This window comes from Oncorhynchus tshawytscha, linkage group LG02 (assembly GCF_018296145.1).
Source record: "Oncorhynchus tshawytscha isolate Ot180627B linkage group LG02, Otsh_v2.0, whole genome shotgun sequence".
Classification (NCBI taxonomy): Eukaryota; Metazoa; Chordata; class Actinopteri; order Salmoniformes; family Salmonidae; genus Oncorhynchus; species Oncorhynchus tshawytscha.
Genome location: NC_056430.1, coordinates 23,704,967 through 23,727,365, shown reverse-complemented (window position 1 = coordinate 23,727,365; position 22,399 = coordinate 23,704,967). Strand labels below are relative to the sequence as shown.

General features: G+C 46.8%; 1 protein-coding gene across 2 annotated transcripts in view; it reads left to right on the top strand.

Moving 5' to 3' along the window:
• Positions 1-22,399, top strand: part of slc25a26 (solute carrier family 25 member 26) — an 86,835-nt gene that overhangs the window by 17,157 nt on the left and 47,279 nt on the right. For both annotated transcript variants that reach the window (XM_042295503.1, XM_042295504.1), the window contains exons 4-5: positions 8,157-8,261; positions 8,393-8,440. In XM_042295503.1, the coding sequence (XP_042151437.1) occupies positions 8,157-8,261; positions 8,393-8,440 (153 nt within the window). The remainder of the gene's footprint in view (positions 1-8,156; positions 8,262-8,392; positions 8,441-22,399) is intronic.

The window sequence follows — 22,399 nt, the reverse complement described above, 5'->3', positions numbered from 1 at the left end:
AACCCAATCTAATACCTTTGGGATGAATTGGAACGCCGACTGTGAGCCAGGCCTCATTGCCCAACATCAGTGCCCGACCTCACTAATGGTCTTGTGGCTGAATGGAAACAAGTCCCCGCAGCAATGTTCCAACATCTAGTGGAAAGACTTCCTAGAAATGTAGAGGCTGTTATAGCAGCAAAGGAGGGACCAACTCCATATTAATGCGTGTTATTTTGGAATGAGATGTTTGGTGTCCACATACTTTTGGTCTTGTAGCGTATCTCAGATCCCTAGATAATCATTGTATCAATTACAAAATTCTCAACAAAAAATAGAATTTGCCTTAAAGTACATAAAGTAACTTTTTCAAAGTACCTGTGTCTCTGCCCTAGATAGAGGTTGAGTTAGAACTGAGGTGGTAATCTTTGTGACCTGTGCAGTCGTCATTAAGGAGATAATGAAATACACTGTATATCCCTGAGTTAAAGCCCTCAGCTTCAGCCTCTGTCTTAGAGTTCCTGTCTCCACCTCCAAGTTTCAGTTTAAAGTGTTCAAGTCTGGTAGCAGTGTGTGTGTGTGTGTGTGTGTGTGTGTAGCATGAGTGTGTATGTGTGCATGTGTGTTACGGTGTAGAGAATCAGAGCAGGTGGTCAGTCCAGTTCAAGTGTTCAGCAGTCTGATGGTTTGTAGATACCAACAGGCTCAGAGACAGTTTCTATCAGACCTTATGCTCTGATACCGTCTGCCCAACAGTAAGGGAGAGAACAGCTTTGAGTAGATATCCTGGATGGTTGGGAGCATGGTCCCGTGGTCAGAGCAATACCCGTACCAGGCCTTGATGCAACCGGTCAGAATGCTCTCGATGGTACAGCAGTAGTATTTCGAAAAGGGTTGGCCTGCCTAATTTCTTCAGCTGCCTTAGGAAGTAGAGGCTGTTGCGCCCTCTTAACAAGAGTGTTGGTGTTGGTCCATGACAAGTCCTCAGGGATGTGGACTCCTCTAGCAGGGCGACTCTGCTGCAATCATCCAATCTGATAGGTCACCCTGTGCCCTATGGCAGAGGGTATATATGAATCTTTGTATATATAATTTATTTTAGATCTATGGCTGCCTCAAATTACTATTTTCTTCTTGTGCCCAACATGATGAGAAATTGAGCTTCTGCAGAGGTTTGCGAGAGGCTCTGTTAGGCACACATACATACGCACACACACACACACACACACACACACACACACACACACACACACACACACACACACACACACACACACACACACACACACACACACACTGACAGGTCATCAGGCCCCATCTTTGCTCATCTCCTGCACTTCTCTTAACAGATCAGGCCCACCTTGTCACCACCAAATGAAAACATCAGAATCCCATTATGTCCCCCCCTTCTCCACATTACCTTAACCTTCCTTTACTTCTGTCTGTTGTCAGGCAGGTACAGAGCACAGATGCCAGTTAGATTCTTCCATTCTCTCTCTCTCTCTTTCACTGTCTCTGCTTCGCTCTTTTGCTCTCTCTCTCTCTCTCTCTCTCTCTCTCTCTCTCTCTCTTTCTATCCCTCCCTCTCTTGGTGATTCTCTGTCAGCAGCTGGCTGCAGGTATGGTCTCACAAACACCAGAATGAGGTGTGATTTGGTCCTAGTCTCAACTCAGGGGACTCCATTTAGTTGTGTTATGCCACCTGTGTGCAGGGTGGAACATTCTGGACTAGAGGCACAATTAGGATTCAAGTTTTGTCGGGGACAATCACGATTTACCACAGAAGATTTTTCTTTAGTTCACGTGTTTCATCATCCTAGGGGAATCGTGGGTGACCTTGTTCTCCAAGGTTTGTTGCAAACGACAACTCTCTATTGTCTTCTTTTTGCAACCTTTCTAACAGAAAGAGAAGAGGAAACAAATAAAGAAACAACCAAAGACCGAGAGGAGGAGGAGGAAGGAAAGAGAGAATAGGAGACAAGCCTCAGCTCCATTGTTTTAGTGACTGTCCCTCCCATAAAGAATGGTGGAACTGATGGTGTCTGTCAGGGGCTAGCAGGTTGTTATCCAACTATTATATCACATTTATCTTCATTCCCATTTGCCCGACACAGTCCCTGAAAGCTCATTTGTCAAGCGGAGGGAGCAGCTTTCTTGCATTTATAAACCTTGTCTCCTGGAGGATGTACTGGGAAACAGAGTGTGTGACATGACAAGGGGGGCGGGACGGGGTGGCAACTGGCAGCTACTTAACTTGGCACAGCCTGGAATAATCCATGCATGGGCTCCCTGAAGAGAAGAGATGGCAGTATGTGATTTATTGGGTGTGCATCATCCTCATCTCTCCCTCCTCACCTCGCCTCAAATTGAGTTGTGCTCCAAATTGGATGTTTGATGAAAATGCATGGTGTCAGTGGGAGATTGGCTCAGCCATGTCTAATATGACTATCCAGCCTGTGTCTGTTGGTCGTCATGTGTAGAAATTGCCCAGTGCCGTCTGTCATTGAGGTGTTTCTGCAGGACTGCTCCCAGGAGCCTCCTCATAGGTTAAAAAAAACAGATTAGCAGGATTTCAGAGGAAGAGACGTAGCGGATGTTTATGCAGTTATTACTACCCGGAGGAGATGTCTGAATGGATGTTCTGATACAATGCTGACTTCCTGTGGGAAATACTGCTGGGCGGCTGAGGTGATCAGGGATGCCCCGGAACGTTCTTTTGGTTGTCTTCCTGATTCTGAAATAACTTCAGTGGAGACAGATAGTGTGTGTGGATTGGCTTATGAAAGTTAGACTGAAATGTGTGGTTGGCTAAAGTGAGATTGTGGAAAGATATAAGCTGCCCTCTATGAACTGCTGAACTACTTCTTTCACTGGTGAAATTGGTCACTGTGTTGGTCTGTGTTTACTGTCAGCTCCCCAGTGCTGCAAAAATGTTTAGTTATTCCATCTGTTTGAGTTATTTCATCCCACATCACATTGAGCCTGTCTCTCTCTGCTCATGCCTGAGGCTGCTCCATATGTGTGGATTCCACCCTGTTGCTTTAATGCCAGTTCTTTCTATGTTAGTGAGACAGAGGGTTCTTTTAAAAGTGGCATTGCCAAAAACTTTGAATGACAAATGAATCAGTTGTCTTATCTGCTGTCTGGAGCCTTGTCTATTGTCTCTAAATCCTCTGTTCTTCTACCTGTGGCTCTCTTTGTCTGTCGCCCAGACTGGCCACAGGAGCAGGATTGTAGAGGATTAACTACCCATGAGCCGGTAGGAGGGAATGAAGGTGGGAGGGATGAAGGGAGGAAACGACTCAAGCCCTGGATTGATTTGCCTGCATGCTGATTGGTGCGGTGAGCCTTCGTTAATTTCCCCTGTTCCTTCCACAGCGTTTCCCTAGTGATTGAGTGTGGGCTCGTCAGTTGTTGTTTGGTGGCGTCGTGGAATTTGAAAGCCGTCGTCATTAGGATTTACAGCAGCAGCCAGGCAGGGAGGCAAGCCGGGGGAAACACAGGCTCAGATCACACGCTACCTCTAATTAACGCCACACACTCCAAATTGCTTGTAAATAAAGATGAATTGCTTAGGGAATGTAAAAGACGCTGGCAGTGGATTTATCATACATTTAGCCTACCAGGCCAGCCTGTGGGTTATGGGGGGGACATGTCTGTCACGCCCACACCCCTCCCTCTAAACGTGAGATAACAACCCAGTCCCAGACAACCCAGTGGGGTACACCTAAATCTGCCTCCACCCTGCCCATCACTCATGGGTCTGATCTCAGATAGTGCTTTCACACACATGCTCATAAAACCCTCCTCCTGAAATGATCTGTTCAGGGGATGTACACTCACTCCCCATAGCAGTCCTCAATTACTCCCAAATAAACAATGTCCCTAATTTTTAATATAATCGCTGTCTCATTCCGCAGCCTGCCGTGAGCCGATGTGAAAGGGCGCCCTCCACCACTACCAGCCCACAATACAATTGTCAGCAATTACTTGTCATAGTCACTTTTCTTTCCACTTAGCAGCATCATTCTGATCCTTTGGCGAATTAGGTGGGGAAACATGATATACAATGTATGATAAATGTTAACTTAGCCAAAGGAAGAGTAAATTAGATCTTAGAAATGGATCCTGTCAGGTTGTATAGCGGACAGACAGCAGCTAGTGCTCTGTCTCACCACTGGGGGGTACTCTTGCACCATGCTTTGGAAGGAGAAAACGGTCCTTTGAATACTGTAGAGAAAGGCTATGCTCACAATTAGACACCTTTGCTATGTGGGTTCTGGAGCAAGGGTTTGTTTCTTGTTTGACAGAACATTTCAAAGTCAGAAGCCATGTCATTCTAACCTCGGAGGAAGTGGAAACAGTCAGTACTCCAGGACCTGTTGGAGTGATATGAGACCCACATTCAACACATGCTGGTCTCCTGTACTTGGGTGACCTTCAAAATCATCTGAGACAAGTTGTCAGGTTGTCAGGACTGGTCACTTTCTATTCATTCCACTTGAACTGTAAAATTGCTGGCTGTTCCCAGACAAACTGAATTCTCCATCTCTCAATCACCAGTGGTCACCCTCTCTCTACTCTCCATCCCCCACGTGCAGGCAATACATATATTACATGTAATGACCTGCTCTGGCAGAGTTGTACAGTGGGGGTGAAAGAGGGGAATATATGGGGATGTCCTAGCAGCTGGGCTGAATCCTGGCTAGACCCTGCCCTAGACCAGAGGGGGCTGACTGGGCTGAGAGCTGAGGATGGCCAAACCAGCATACCAGTAATCACCATGGTGCCACTATCACCTCAGTGTCATACTCTCCTTTGCGGATTGAGATTGCTGCTGCAACAGTAACGATAGCCATCTCGTGCCGGAGGGAGTCTGGTGCGGTGCGGGGAGCTCCTCACCTCCCTCGGTCTGGGAGATTGCTTCCCGTCACTGGTGCTCCCCGGTATTTCCGCTCCGCTGCAGCATGAATGGATATCAAGCGGAGCAGTCTGGCTTTAAGGGAGCAGGAGGCAGCAGTCATAAATATTAATTATCTTGACGAATTGTTTGCACTCCATATTTCTGTTGACATGGGGGCTGTGTAGGAATTTGTATGGGTGAGGTAGGACGGATGGTGGGGCGGAAGGCTATGTGTGTTATGCAGAGTAGGACACAGATGGGCAATGAGGCGGTGACGGTGACCTTTTTACCTGCTGCTCAGGTGTCAATGTGATTAAGGGTTGGATTTTCAGTCACACAGGCCATTGCTGGGGCATAAATTGGCTTACAGAAGCACTGGGTCTACACTAACACAAAGACCAGGTAGTCTACTCGCAGTATAATTGCTAGGTCAGGTAGTCCACTCGCAGTATAATTGCTAGGTCAGGTAGTCTACTCGCAGTATAATTGCTAGGTCAGGTAGTCCACTCGCAGTATAATTGCTAGGTCAGGTAGTCTACTCGTAGTATAATTGCTAGGTCAGGTAGTCTACTCATAGTATAATTGCTAGGTCAGGTAGTCTACCAGCAGTAATAATTGCTAGGTCAGGTAGTCTACTCGCAGTATAATTGCTAGGTCAGGTAGTCTACTCGCAGTCTAATTGCTAGGTCAGGTAGTCTTCCGTCCGCTGCAGCATGAATGGTATAATTGCTAGGTCAGGTAGTCTACTCACGAAGTATAATTGCTAGGTCAGGTAGTCTACTCGCAGTATAATTGCTAGGTCAGGTAGTCTACTCGCAGTATAACCTGCTGCTCAGGTGTCAGGTAAGGGTCAGGTTTTCTCACACAGGTATAATTGCTAGGTCATAGTCTACAGAAGCTGGGTAGTATAATTGCTAGGTCAGGTAGTCTACTCGCAGTATAATTGCTAGGTCAGGTAGTCTACTCGCAGTATAATTGCTAGGTCAGGTAGTCTACTCGCAGTATAATTGCTAGGTCAGGTAGTCTACTCAGCAGTATAATTGCTAGTATAATTGGTCAGGTAGTCTACTCGCAGTATAATTGCTAGGTCATAAGTATAATTGCTAGGTCAGGTAGTCTACTCGCAGTATAATTGCTAGGTCAGGTAGTCTACAGTATAATTGCTAGGTCAGGTAGTCTACTCGCAGTATAATTGCTAGGTCAGGTAGTCTACTCGCAGTATAATTGCTAGGTCAGGTAGTCCACTCGCAGTATAATTGCTAGGTCAGGTAGTCCACTCGCAGTATAATTGCTAGGTCAGGTAGTCCACTCGCAGTATAATTGCTAGGTCAGGTAGTCTACTCGCAGTATAATTGCTAGGTCAGGTAGTCTACTCGCAGTATAATTGCTAGGTCAGGTAGTCTACTCGCAGTATAGTTGCTAGGTCAGGTAGTCTACTCATAGTATAATTGCTAGGTCAGGTAGTCTACTCGCAGTATAGTTGCTAGGTCAGGTAGTCTACTCATAGTATAATTGCTAGGTCAGGTAGTCTACTCGCAGTATAATTGCTAGGTCAGGTAGTCTACTCGCAGTATAATTGCTAGGTCATTTCCTGCTTGGCACCTGTGGCGTCTGGCAGCTTACATTTTTCTCTTTATCTAAAGCAAACAGACGACATACAGTACAGAATAATAGATAGCAACTATTTCTCATCTGTTTCCTTAACTGTTTTACTGTTTCACTTGAGTTTTAATGTTCATTAACTACAACAGGTGTAGAACTTACAGTGAAACGCTTACAAGCCCTAACCAACAGTACCGTTTTTAAGTAAATAATATGTTTTAGGTAAACAATAGATAAGTAAAGAAATAAACATTTCAAACAGTGAAAATAACAGTAGCGTGGCTATATACAGGGGGTACCAGTACAGAGCCAATGTGCGGGGGCACCGGTTAGTCGGGCTAATTGAGGTAATATGTACATGAATGTATAGTTAAAGTGACTATGCATAGATAATAAACAGAGAGTTGCAGCAGTGTAAAAGAGGGGTTGGCGGTTGGGAGGGCACACAATGCAAATAGCCTGGGTAGCCATTTGATTACCTGTTCAGGAGTATTATGGCTTGGGGGTAACAGCTGTTGAGAAGCCTTTTGGTCCTAGGTTTGGCGCTCCGGTACCGCTTGCCATGCGGTAGCAGAGAGAACAGTCCATGACTGGGGTGGCTGGGGTCTTTGACCATTTTTAGGGCTTTTCTCTGACACCTCCTGGTATGGAGGTCCTGGATGGCAGGTAGCTTAGCCCCAGTGATGTACTGGGCCGTACACACTACCTTCTGTAGTGCCTTGCGATCGGAGGCCGAGCAGTTGCCATACCAGACATTGTTGCAACCAGTCAGGATGCTCTCGATGGTGCAGCTATAGAACCTTTTGAGGATCTCAGGACCCATGCCAAATATTTTTAGTCTCTTGAGGAGAAATAGGTTTTGTCGTGCCCTCTTCACGACTGGCTTGGTGTGTTTGGACCATTCTAGTTTGTTGTTGATGTGGACACCAAAAGTTGAAGCTCTCAACCTGCTCCACTACAGCCCCGTCGATGAGAATGGGGGTGTGCTCGGTCCTCCTTTTCCTGTAAGTCCACAATCATCTCCTTTTGTCTTGATTACGTTGAGGGAGAGGTTGTTATTCTGGCACCACCCGGCCAGGTCTCTGACCTCCCTATAGGCTGTCTCGTCATTGTCGATGATCAGGCCTACCACTGTTGTGTCATCTGCAAACTTAATGATGGTGTTGGAGTTGTGCCTGGCCATGTAGTCGTGGGTGAACAGAGAGTACAGGAGGGGACTGAGCACGCACCCCTGAGAGGCCCCCGTGTTGAGGATCAGCATGGCGGATGTGTTGTTACCTACACTTACCAACTGGGGGTGGCCTGTCAGGAAGTCCAGGATCCAGTTGAAGAGGAAGGTGTTTAGTCCCAGGATCCTTAGCTTAGTGATGAGCTTCGAGGGCACTATGGTGTTGAACTCTGAGCTGTAGACAATGAATAGCATTCTCACATAAGTGTTCCTTTTGTCCAGGTGGGAAAGGGCAATGTGGATCTGTGGATCTGTTTGAGCGGTATGCAAATTGGAGTGGATCTAGGGTTTCTGGATAATGGTGTTAATGTGAGCCATTACCAGCCTTTCAAAGCACTTCATGGCTACGGGCGTGAGTACTACGGGTCTGCAGCTAGCGAGAGAGGGTGAGAGTGTGAGAGAGATCTGTTCTGGGTGTTGTAATGTCCTGTTTTCCTCCCCTAGGTGGCATGTCTGATCAGGGTGCCTACTGAGGTGGTGAAACAGAGGACGCAGGCCTCGCTGTCCTCCAACACCTACCAGGTGCTGCTGGCCACTCTCAGAGAGGAGGTAGGCCGACACCATGACCCATCAATGCTAGAATATTTGTTTTTGCATTCTCTCCATATGTTTCATGCATGTGTGTGTATCCAGACTGTGTGTGGTGTGTGTTCCCTAACACCTATCTTATCCCTGTGCAGGGTGTCAGAGGCTTGTACAGGGGCTACAATAGTACGGTACTCAGAGAGGTAGGCCTGGTATCCCACACACCTTCTACACTGACTCTGCCAAAAGTACATCAAAGCTTTCTCATTGCATTAGCCTCTATCAAACATCATTGGCAGCTTCATGGACTTGGTAGTTTTTTGTCCCTCAAATGCTTGTGTGTGTGTGTGTGCGCAGCCTGTACCACGGTAACATGCCAGGCAGTGTACTTGTAGACTGAGACTATTCAGAATGGATTAATTCATGATAAGTGTGAAAGACGGTTGTATTTTCTCCCATTATTCCTCTGAAAGCCTTTTAAATCCCGCTGGGCAGAGAGGAGTGGATGGAATCACTCAACTATTGGGTTTTTCTCTGTTTCATTTTGCACAATTACTTAACCGAGACCGGTTCCCTATAATGGAATATCTTGATTAATTAAAGTAATTAGAGATGTTATAAATGCAAAACAAAACAAGGAGTAAAAAAGGAGAGATTGAACATTGAACCAGTCCTCTTGATGATGGCTCACCTTTGTAGTGGAGCGCCTACTCTGCTCCCACTCTTTGTTTCATTATCTGCTAGTTAATTGCACCTGCAGAGCAGGTCATGTGGGATGGATTCAGGAACGCTGCACCCCACAGGCTTTTTTCTTCTTTCTAATTTTCATTAGAATGAGAGAGAAACCACGAGAGGGGGGAAGAAAAATAGTATGTGAGGGTGACAGTTGTTCTCCCCTCTCTTTTTTGGGTACTGTCCCCTACCGCTGTGCTAGCCTGTACTTATTTTCTGCCTCACTAAACTGATGTTATTCACGCAAATTCCATCTGGACAGTGAGGAAAAAAAGGACAACAAGGCTCTGTGATTTCTCCAAGGGGCTGTGAATAAATGAATACATTTGGAGGCTGGCACCCGGCCTGTGTGCATACTAAGGGCCAGATGAAACGGTGGGCAGAGGAGTGCGCAGGATCCTCCTCGTGATTGGCTTTGACGTGTGGCAGGATGGTAATTCATTTTCTCATCCGGCTATCCGCTATCTCATCCTGCTCGGCGACCCTGTCAAGATAACTTTGTTTATCCCGAGCAGTGCTCCCCCAGTACGGTTACCTAATTGAGGTCCTCTCCGTGATGTATATTCATTAAGGATCCTTCAGAAGTGATTTCTGATGGCAGAGATCTCTCAGGTGACTGCAGGAGGCCGGAGGGAGTGTGGCTGTGGCCAGGTCGAGGGGTATGAGCAGTAGGGAGGGGTGGACTAATTCACAGCTGACATGATAATGTTAGGTAGCACATCAATCTCTTATTGTATTTATATCTTCAGATCTATCATTTTCTAAATGTAATATTTGCTCTTTGTAAAGCTGAGGTAGGATTTAAGTTTCAGACAGTAGGAAATACCCAAGGCCAGGGGTCCTCAACTCTGACCCTACGAGGTCCGGAGCCTGTTGGTTTTCTTTTCTACCTGATAATTAATTGCACACACCTGGTGTCCCAGGTCTAAATCAGTCCCTGATTTGGAACAATGAAAACATTTAATGGAACTGGCATCGAGGTCCAAAGTTGAATTTGAGGGCCCTGTGCCTAAATGAGAAATGCATAAATGCAAGCAAAGTGATTTTGCTTTGTCTGTGCCAAAAGAAAGTACTTAAATCCAAATACAGGTTCTGGGGAATAATTTGTTTGGATTCCTATGCACTAGGCTGTTAGTTGCAATTGTTGTCCATTTCAATCATTATAAATCACCACCATTAGTATTATGTAAATGCTCAACATTTAATTAAGGCCTTGCTTAGGTCTTTTGTTAATGTACTTTGGCATGTTCCCAGTTTGGGGGGTTTACGGTACGTTCTCTCGCCTCAACACCTGTTCAGAGTACTGTTCCTGTTCACCACTAGAGGGCAGAAGAAGATTATTCCACTCAGAATCGTATTATTTATATTTAACCTTTATTTAAGTAGGCAAGTCAGTTAAGAACAAATTCTTATTTACAATGACGGCCTTCAGGGGAACAGTGGGTTAACTGCCTTGTAGAATGGGCAGAATGACAGATTTTTATCTTGTCAGCTCAGGGATTTGATCTAGCAACCTTTCGGTTAATGGCCCAACGCTCTAACCACTAGGCTACCTGGCGCCCCTAATACTATGTTCTGAGAGCCCTTGCCTTCCTCTCCTCTCCAAACTGGCGTTATGACATTTATGAGCACCAATCACCCTGATGAAATTGATAGGCTTTTTTCTGCATGACAGTAGTGAACATGTTTGAGTGCCATTATACTCTGGCATAACATAAGAATTTATCTTGGAGTTGAGCTAGACTGCTTCAATTACTTTTTCATTAATGAGCTTCAATTATGTTATTCGCTAGTAATTTAGTCATTTGCTAGTTTGCCTTGAGGAGGGCTGTGTAAGTGAAGCAGACTGTCATTGCTCTGACAAGGTGAAATGATGGAGCTGCATTATCCTCTCTAACCCTCAAGCACAGCTCAATACTCCTATTGCTCTCCCTTTCTCTCTCTCTGTCTTTGCCTCTCTGTGTCTCTCTCTTCCCCCTCTTTGTCTCCTTCTCTCTCACCCAACTGTGGGCTCTTGTCTCCCAGGGAGTTGCTATAGGAGAGAGAGAGTGACAGAGAGCGAGAAAGAGTGAGCGACCTGTCTTCCGTGCATCTGTCTGACAGGAACAAAAGTGTGATGATTTATGTGTCCCCGGTCCTCCTCCCAATAACACAGGGCTGGAACAGCCGTCTGGAGCACTGAACTGAAAGACAACCTGCAGTCTCTCTCTCTCTCGCTCGCTCACTCTCTCTCTGCCTCAGCAGACAGGAGCTGGCATCCAGCTCAGGGAGAGCGACCAGTCTTACCAAACGCATTACTCCTCTATCCTGCTCTCCTGGGCTGAGACTCCAGAAGGAGTTGCTCTCCCTTGGGGCATATCTTTCTCTTAAAGCAGTCATATGTAACTATACATTGTCACCAAAGTAAATACACTTTAACTGCACAGGTAAAAGGGCAACTTTGACTAAATATATGAACTCCTCTGTTCCCCTTTCCCTCTCACTCAAGCCTTCTCTCTCCTTTTCTCCCTCAAACACTGTGGACATGAGTGCCTTTGGCCCCTGTGGCTCAGGTCTAACCCCAGTTGTTTTAATTGTTCTATCATTTACCTTCCTTCTCTGCCTCAGTCACAGTGGAAAATGTGTGTGTTCTGATGCAATAATGGTGTTATACACTGAGTATATATGACATTATGAACTGCTTTTTCCATGACAGACTGACCAGGTGAATCAGGTGAAAGCTATGATCCCTTATTGATCTCACTTGTTAAATCCACTTCAAGCAGTGTATGTGAAGGGGAGGAGACAGGTTAAACAATTGTTAAGCCTTGAGACAATTGAGACAGGCATTGTATATGTGTGCAATGGTTAGGGCCAGTTTGCGCTGTTCTGTGAAGGGAGTATTACACAGCGTTGTACGAGATCTTAAGTTTCTTGACAATTTCTCGCATGGAATAGCCTTCATTTCTCAGAACAAGAATAGACTGATGAGTTTCAGAAGAAAGTTATTTGTTTCTGGACATTTTAAGCCTGTAATCAAACCCACAAATGCTGATGCTCCAGATACTCAACTAGTCTAAAGAAGGACAGTTTTATTGCTTCTTTAATCAGAACAACAGTTTTCAGCTGTGCTAACATAATTGCAAAATTGATTAATTAGAGTTTTAAAATAATAAACTTGGATTAGCTAACACAGGAGTGATGGAAGCTGATAATGGGCCTCTAGATATAACGCCAATGTAGATATAACATAAAAATCAGCTGTTTCCAGCTACAATAGTCATTTACAACATTAACAATGTCTACACTGTATTTCTGATCAATTTGATGTTACAGTGGGGCAAAAAAGTATTTAGTCAGCCACCAATTGTGCAAGTTCTCCCACTTAAAAAGATGAGAGAGGCCTGTAATTTTCATCATAGGTACACTTCAACTATGACAGACAAAATGAGGAAAAATAATCCAGAAAATCACATTTGTAGGATTTTTTATGAATTTAATTGCAAATTATGGTGGAAAATTAGTATTTGGTCACCTACAAACAAGCAAGATTTCTGGCTCTCACAGACCTGATCTTCTTTAAGAGGCTCCTCTGTCCTCCACTCGTTACCTGTATTAATGGCACCTGTTTGAACTTGTTATCAGTATAAAAGACATCTCCACAACCTCAAACAGTCACACTCCAAACTCCACTATGGCCAAGACCAAAGAGCTGTCAAAGGACACCAGAAACAAAATTGTAGACCTGCACCAGGCTGGGAAGACTGAATCTGCAATAGGTAAGCAGCTTGGTTTGAAGAAATCAACTGTGGGAGCAATTATTAGGAAATGGAAGACATGCAAGACCACTGATAATCTCCCTCAATCTGGGGCTCCACGCAAGATCTCACCCCATGTGGTCAAAATGATCACAAGAACGGTGAGAAAAAATCCCAGAACCACACAGGGGGACCTAGTGAATGACCTGCACAGAGCTGGGACCAACGTAACAAAGCCTACCATCAGTAACACACTACGCCACCAGGGACTCAAATCCTGCAGTGCCAGATGTGTCCCCCTGCTTAAGACAGTACATGTCCAGGCCCGTCTGAAGTTTGCTAGAGAGCATTTGGATGATCCAGAAGAAGATTGGGAGAATGTCATGTGGTCAGATGAAACCAAAATAGAACTCAACTCGTCGTGTTTGGAGGACAAAGAATGCTGAGTTGCATCCAAAGAACACCATACCTACTGTGACGCATGGGGGTGGAAACATCATGCTTTGCGGCTGTTTTTCTGCAAAGGGACCAAGATGACTGATCCGTGTAAAGGAAAGAATGAATGAGGCCATGTATCGTGAGATTTTGAGTGAAAACCTCCTTCCATCAGCAAGGGCATTGAAGATGAAACGTGGCTGGGTCTTTCAGCATGACAATGATCCCAAACACACCGCCCGGGCAACGAAGGAGTGGCTTCGTAAGAAGCATTTCAAGGTTCTGGAGTGACCTAGCCAGTCTCCAGATCTCAACCCCATAGACAATCTTTGGAGGGAGTTGAAAGTCCGTGTTGCCCAGCAACAGCCCCAAAACATCACTGCTCTAGAGGAGATCTGCATGGAGGAATGGGCCATGCAGATCAGTGACAGCAACAGTGTGTGAAAACCTTGTGAAGACTTACAGAAAACGTTTGACCTCTGACATTGCCAACAAAGGGTATATAATAAAGTATTGAGATTAACTTTTGTTATTGACCAAATACATATTTTCCACCATAATTTGCAAATAAATTCATAAAAAATCCTACAATGTGATTTTCTGGATTTTTTTCTCTCATTTTGTCTGTCATTGTTGAAGTGTACCAGTGATGAAAATTACAGGCCTCTCTCATCTTTTTAAGTGGGAGAACTTGCACAATTGGTGGCTGACTAAATACTTTTTTGCCCCACTGTATATTAATGGACAAAAAATTTGCTTTTCTTTCAAAAACAAGGACATTTCTAAGTGACCCCAAACTTTTGAACAGTAGTGTATACAAAGACATTTCTATAGAAAACAGGTCAAAGGAATCTAAATTCACCTAGTTTGCAGTCTTTACAGTTTCAGTTTGAAGTGATTGTGTTAGCTGTGTTGTTGGCTAGCTCCTCTGAACAGTGTCCTGGCGAGAGAGCCAATGTTCTATGCCAGGCGAAATCTCGCATCATTAGCTCATTGTTATAGATGTATCCAAATAAATGTCACTAGAAAACAGCTTAAGCAAACGCAAATGCTGCCACTTTGCTGTTATTCTGACTGCACTGTTTGACTCTAATGGCTAACTAGCAAGCTAGGGATAAGAACGTTGCCAGCCAGCATGGCAATGGAACATTTAGAACGTACGCCTGGATCTAGAACAAAGATCTAGAACAAAAAGACTTAATGACTGGGTTGCGTCTCTGGCAACCTAACAGATAGAATGGATGATCTGCTGGCTTGTGTAGCAAGTAGCAACCCTAGATTTGTGCCTGGACTATATCTCGTGGAAGAATTAAATAAGAGGAATACATTCATCAAAATCATTATTTGAATATGTTGGTAACCCTTTGTATAAAAGCGATAATACCCTCGAAGCTGGTGTTTGGAGAATATATTGGCACAACTTTTTCTCGGGTATAACAACACCCGTGCCATTATATCCTCCAAACACCGGCTTCTCTGACATTCTCACTTAAACACCCTCATCTGACTCGCTGGCACAGATGGAGAAAGGGAAAGACAATATGGAAGATTTACTCTGCACGTGTGAGGGAATGTAGGCTTCCTCCCTCCCTCTCTCTAACGTGGACACATGGGCACAGTCTGTTTAATACTGGGTTGGACTGTATATCTAGTCCAGGGTTCCCCTCACTAACATCAATATCTACAGTCCAAAATACTCCTCAAACAACAACCCCCCAAAAGGGAGATGAGACTGGTACACATGTCAGTGTGGGTAAATGTAACTGGGTGTTGTTTAGAAGATGGAATCCTATTGATTCTCATCTGCTTGTGCATTGCTCTGTTTACATAATGGGATCAATGAGTAGCAGGGTGGCCTGGCGGATATAATGGGCCCCATTGACCTTTGTGTGTTTGGCCTGACCTGTCCGTGTGTGTAGAGGTCTGTGTTGTGTATGTGTGGGGGACAGAGAGAGGGGGAGGGAGAATATAAAAAGGTGTGTGTGGGGGGTGAGGTATCTGGTGTCAGCACATAGTTGGAGCTGGTATTGGCTGTGCAGACAGGCTGAGGGAGAGGAGACACAGCTGTTGCATGCTGTTCCTACCAGGCCGGGAGGAACCAACCTTCACACTACAGCCTCCTCGTTTCCCCTAGAACCCCTATCCCCTAGAACCCCTATCCTATAGCACTAAGTAGGCTAATAGAATGAGATCAGAGACATCATTAAAAGGCATCATTGAATAAAACAGAATGGAATTCCAAAGTTACAATGATGGAATTTGCAAACCCGTGTCCCTCACTGACTCATATTCTGAACTCCGCTTTGAGTGACTCAACTATTATTACACGTCATTGGTTTAGCTTGTTGTAGTAGCCTACACATAGGCAATGTTCAAGGCCATCCCAAACTCATTTAACAGACTCAAATCTGTGCTGAAGTGTTTGATGGTTTTCTGTGTCATGAACATGAAGTCCCCCACACACATCATGATACAGACACATGCCCCACCGTTCTGCCTACAGGACATTGTAGAGACTAGCGTACTGTGTCTGTCTCTGTCAGAACCCTCACATTGGACTTTACTGGCCTTGTTTTGCCGTGGTTGGAGATTGAAGTTTATGATATATGTTTATGCTGGCTCTCCCCTCTTTTTGTCAGTAAGCTCTCTCTGGTTGATGTGTTTGTCAGGACTATGAACTAGGGTCTCTCCCTCACACACACATGCACGCATGTACACACTCCCCTCATACACACTCCCAGTGGGATGCAGTTTGGCAGGTGCTCCTCGACAGCTCCTGGTGTATATCTGAGAACAAGCCTGGTGGCCTCCGCTAGAACAACAAGCAGAGGTACTGATGACTAATGGACTTGGATGAGGAGGTGGACTCTAGATGAGTACACAGGCAGGATGGAGACCGACAGACACCCCACTTACAGGTCCCAGGGTTTTATCCTTGGCTGGGGGACAGGACACGGCTGTGTTCAGCTGGATGAGGAGAGGAGCATGATGATCCATAGGAGGTTGAGCTACTGGACCCATGCATCCTACACAGTATCTCATGGTGTTGTGTGTTTCTGTATGCTGAAAGGAATTCCTCAGTACAACCACAGTGCTCAGGGAAGTGATTCATTTTGCAGTCCCGGGCTGGTTCAAACTAAAACCAATGATTGCAAAGTTAAGCAAACCATACAACTCTATGCTCAAGGACTACTTTTAACTAATTCTAGTGAACAGTTTGCAAAACACATTTCTTGAACAATGGTGCAGATGCAGAGTGGTAACAGAATGATCTGCAATGATCTTCAAGAAAATGTGTACAAAAAGAGTTGTGTGGTTTGTTTAACTTTGCCATCATTGGTATTTGTTTGGCATACATTATTAAGTGAAGAATCTGAGTCTCTGCATCACTCTGTTACCGTGGAATTGCCCTTATGCTAGTATTTATTTATTATTATTTATTATTTTACACCATGTTTTCTCCCCAATTTCATGGCATCCAATTGGTAGTTAGTCTTGTCTCATCGCTGCAACTCCCAAAAGGACTCGGGAGAGGCAAAGGTCGAGAGCCGTGCGTCCTCCGAAACACAACCCAGTCAAGCCGCACTGCTTCTTGACACAACGCCCACTTAAACCGGAAGCCAGTCGCACCAACGTGTCAGAGGAAACACCGTACACCTGGCGCCCGTGTCAACGTGCACTACGCTCGGCCCACCACCGGAGTCACTAGTGCGCAATGGAACAAGGACATCCCTGCCTGCCAGACACTCCTCTAACCCGGACGACGCTGGGCCAATTGTGCGCCGCCCAATGGGTCTCCCGGTTGCGGCCGGCTGCGACAGAGCCTGGAGTCGAACCCAGAATCTCTAGTGGCACAGCTAGCCAGTGCCTTAGACCACTGCTTTAAACCACTGCCTTAAACCACTGCCTTAAACCACTGCCATAGACCACTGCCTTAAACCACTGCCATAGACCACTGCCTTAGACCACTGCCTTAGACCACTGCCTTAGACCACTGCCTTAGACCACTGCCTAGACCACTTAGACCACTGCCTTAGACCACTGCCATAGACCACTGCCATAGACCACTGCCTTAAACCACTGCCTTAGACCAAGACCACTGCCATAGACCACTGCCATAGACCACTGCCATAGACCACTGCCATAGACCACTGCCTTAGACCACTGCCTTAGACCACTGCCATAGACCACCCACCACTGCCTAGTGCCATAGACCACTGCCTAGACCACTGTTAGACCACTGCCATAGACCACTGCCATAGACCACTGCCATAGACCACTGCCATAGACCACTGCCTTAGACCACTGCCATAGACCACTGCCATAGACCACTGCCATAGACCACTGCCATAGACCACTGCCATAGACCACTGCCATAGACCACTGATTATTTAGACCACTGCCATAGACCCTGCCAAACCACTGCCATAGACCACTGCCATAGACCACTGCCATAGACCACTGAGCCTAGACCAGCCTTAAACCACTGCCATAGACCACTGCCAAACCAGGCCAGGACCACTGCCATAGACCACTGCCATAGACCACTGCCTTAGACCACTGCCTTAGGCCATAGACCACTGCCACAGACCACTGCCATAGACCACAGGGTTATTACAGACCACTGTCATAGACCACTGCCTAGACCACTGCCTTAAACCACTGCCATAGACCAGCCTTAAACCACTGCCATAGACCACTGCCTTAGACCACTGCCTTAGACCACTGTAGACCACTGCCTTAGACCACTGCCATAGACCACTGCCTTAGACCACTGCCTTAGACCACTGCCTTAAACCACTGCCATAGACCACTGCCAGACCACTGCCTTAGACCACTGCCTTAGACCACTGCCTTAAACCACTGCCTTAAACCACTGCCATTTGCCTTAAACCACTGCCAGACCACTGCCTAGACCACTGCCTTAAACCACTGCCTTAGACCACTGCCATAGACCACTGCCTTAAACCACTGTTTAGACCACTGCCATAGACCACTGCCAAACCATGCCTTAAACCACTGCCATAGACCACTGCCTTAAACCACTGCCTTAAACCACTGCCTTAGACCACTGCCTTAAACCATGCCTAGACCACTGCCATAGACCACTGCCTTAAACCACTGCCTTAAACCACTGCCATAGACCACTGCCTTAAACCACTGCCATAGACCACTGCCTTAGACCACTGCCTTAGACCACTGCCATAGACCACTGCCATAAACCACTGCCTTAAACCACTGCCATAGACCACTGCCATAGACCACTGCCATAGACCACTGCCATAGACCACTGCCTTAGACCACTCCGCCACGCAGGAGCCCCACCCTATGCTAGTATGTCTTACTACCCACTCTGTTTGTTATTAAACACAAACCAAAGTGACCAGAACACAATGAAGTGATTACAGCTTTTCACCCGTTTCTGATTATTTCCCAGGCCTCAAACCTATCAGAGAAGCAGCAGGGACACCTGAGCCTGATGTCAGTGTGCAGCAGAGCCAGGCCAGGTCTGTAGCAGACACACGTGTACACAGGAAGTATGGATTCACAACCACTCTGACAGGGTTATTACAGCTGTATATCTATTATCCAGGGCTAGTAGATTGTTACGTTTGACAGCGTTGTGTTGTTGTTTTTACTGGTTTCCCTGAGCATCAACTGTACTGTGAGCAGAGTTTTGGTGTCATGGTCAGTGGTGTGGTTGTGACCAACATGGCTGCCGTTAGCGATCGGTAATGAGTGTATTTGTCTCCAGGTCTGGGGGCTATGCTTTCTTCCCGCAATTTTCTGCATGTTTGCCTCAATCCGAGCAGAAAATGATCCGGTCCTCACATGTGTTTCCAATAAGGACTGCATGCCTGGCGAGGAATTTAGAATCACAGAGTGTGGGGGGTCAAGAGAAGGGGGGAGACTGGACTGGGTCAAGAGAAGGAGAGAGGGGGAGACTGGAGGGGGCAGAGAAGGAGAGAGGGGAGAGACTGGAGGGGGTCAAGATAAGAAGAGACGGGGGGAGAGAATGGAGGGGGTCAAGATAAGAAGAGAGGGGGAGAGACTGGAGGGGGTCAAGATAAGAAGAGAGGGGGAGAGACTGGAGGGGGTCAAAAGGAAGACGGGGAGAGACTGGAAGGGGGTCAAGAGAAGGGGAGAGACTGGAGGGGTCAAAAGGAGAGACGGGAGAGACTGGAAGGGGGTCAAGAGAAGAAGGAGAGACTGGAGGGGGTCAAAAGGAGAGAGGGGGAGAGACTGGAAGGGGGTCAAGAGAAGGGGAGAGACTGGAGGGGGTCAAAAGGAGAGAGGGGGAGAGACTGGAGGGGGTCAAGACAAGGGGAGAGACTGGACAGGGGGTCAAGATAAGGAGAGACTGGAGGGGGTCAAGATAAGGGGAGAGACTGGAAGGGGTCAAGAGAAGGGGAGAGACTGGAGGTTTGTCAAGAGAAGGGGAGAGACTGGAGGTGTGTCAAGAGAAGGGGAGAGGGGGAGTCAAGAGAGAAGGAGAGGGGGAAATACTGGAGGGGGTCAAGACAAGGAGAGAGGGGAGTCAAGAGAGGGAGAGGGGGAAATACTGGAGGGGGTCAAGACAAGGAGAGAGGGGGAAACAGGGGGTCAATAGAAGGAGAGAGGGGGTAAAGACTGGAGGTGGGTCAAAAGAAGGAGAGAGGGGTCAAGAGAAGGAGGGGGGAGACTGGAGGTGGGTCAAAAGAAGGAGAGGGGGTCAAGAGAAGGAGAGGGGGATACTGGTGGGTGGTCAAGAAAAGGAGAGAGGGGGAAGGACTGGAGGGAGGTGAAGAGAAGGAGAGTGGGGAGTCAGGAGGGGAGAGACTGGGGGGTCAAGAGAAGGAGAGAGGAGTCAAGAGAGGGGGAGAGACTGGAGAGAGGTGAAGAGAAGGGGAGAGACTGGAGGGGGTCAAAAGAAAAGAGGGGGAGAGACTCGAGGGGGTCAAAAGCAGGGGAGGGGAGAGACTGGAGTGGAGGTCAAGGAAAGGAGAGAAGGGGGAGACTGGAGGGGGTCAAGAGCAGGAGAGGGGGAGAGACTGGAGGGGGTCAAAAGAAAAGCTGGGGGAGACTGGAGGGGGTCAGGAGTAGGAGAGAGAGAGAGGGGGAGAGACTGGAGGGGTGTCAATAGGAGAGGGGGATAGAGACTGAATGGGCGTCAAGAGAAGGAGGGGAGACTGGAGGGGGTCAAGAGAAGGAGGGGGAGACTGGAGGTGGATCAAGAGAAGGAGAGTAGGGGGAGAGGCTGGAGGGGTTGAGAGGGGTGGTCATGACCCCAGCAGCCTGGCCCTGTAGGACCCCAGCAGCCTGGCCCTGTAGGACCCCAGCAGCCTGGCCCTGGCCTGGGAGAGCAGAGCTCTGCTGACACGTCTGTTTAGTTTAGCTCAGCTAACAGCTCCGCTAACAACTAAACCCCCACTGGAAACATCTAGACCAGCCCAGAGAGATCAGGGGTCAGATGATGATGTCACTGCGTCATGTCGAATAGAGAAGAAAAAACATTGACTATGTAATTAACAGCCATTCTCACCCCACCCCAACCCACTGGCTGTGGAACAGGCTGAGGGGTGTCTCCATCTGCTTCCCTGGAGCAGACTATGATGTTGTATCTAGGCTAATTGAGTATCTTCACTACTGAAAGGTAAATGATTGCTTTATCTATCCAGTCAGTGACTGCATAATGCGGTTTGTTTCTGAGGAGTTCTGTACAGTCTTGTTGAGGAGTGATCAGGTCCATACATGGAAGTGTTGGCTTCTCTCCTCCAGCAGTGTGTTTGACCCAGTCGGTGTGTTCGTACTGTCACTGCCAATCAGACCCCAGCTCTGCTATTCCCATCTGCTGAGTTTATCTGAATCCCAGCTGATAAAATGTGTTCGTGTTAGAGAGAGAGACTCCCTGAGTCTGTGTCTCGTGGCTCTGGGCTCTCTGTTTATGTGTAGAGCTGGCAGAGGTAAAATGACTTGTTCTATTGGACTGAGCTTAATCTACTGTAATACTTTGATGTCGCTCCCTGGCTCCTCCTAACCTCTCCTCACCAGCTCTCCTCTCCCCCAACCCTTCAGAGTCATTCCAGATTGTTCTGAAGTAGTTTCTGTGGTTAGAAACAGATAAGATTAGCATTCCTTCAACATTATTTTGTTGAAATTGAATTTGAAAAAAGAGGTGAAGAATCCAATCAAATGGTTAAAAGCCACTCACGGACCCCGCACACCAGTCCCAACCCAACAACCAATATACAGTACAGCGTTCTGTATGGTAGTATGTAGCTGCAGTTTGGAGTATTGATTCTTCATCCTTTCAAACTACATAAATGATTTCAGCATAATCTGAGATGGATAGTGTCAATCCTCTTGTGCTTTTTGAGGTGGAACTACCTTCACCTTCATAACCACTCACTCACTTTGTAACCTCCGACGCTCAGATTCTCCCTCAGCCTACTATCTCTCTTTGTCTCCAGGCCTTCAATCCCCCCCCCCCACCTTACCCTTATCCAGCCCCGGCTCCATGCACCCCCAACCATTCATCCTCACCTCCATGCAGCCCCAACCCTGTAGTCCCACCCATGCCTTCAGTCGGCCGTAGATCTCTTCCGAGCTGTCAGACCCTAATTGGTTGACCCAGAGGGCATTGTGCGTCATACCACAGGATAATTCATTGACTCCCTCTGACATCATCAGCAGTGGCGGTAGATATACACATAGAAAAGTCCTCCATTTAGATTGAGCACTCTATTATTACTAGTGTTCTGGTGTTGTATCACTCTTAAAGCAACAACAGCACAATAGCTAAAGTACACCGACCAGGCAAAGAGCCACACAACATCAAATGGAATCACGTCTCTCATGTCGATGGAATTGCTCTCTTGAATGTTTGCCAGCCTGCTGCTTCCAGCTGCGCTTCCTCTCTCTTCCCCTGGCCAGAGCTCAGAACAAGTCTTCATTGGTTGGGAATATTATTGCCCTCCAACTCCACCAACACCTTGTTGATCTGATGGGAAGCCGGGCCAGCTGGTCTGTAATTGGCTGGTTGGAGCACGGTGTGCTGGAGCGCTAGCCCTTGTTTGGCTTGTTCGAACACACACACACATTGCAGCGTTGGGCCATGGCATTCAAAATCTGTCAGGTGGAATTCTTTAGCAAGTGGATTAACACTTGTGCCAGGCTGCATCTGTACAGAACCAGAGGGGAAGGGAGGAGTGGGTGATTAAAACCCACTGAGCACTCCTTAGTTAACCCCCTATACTGAGCACTCCTTAGTTAACCCCC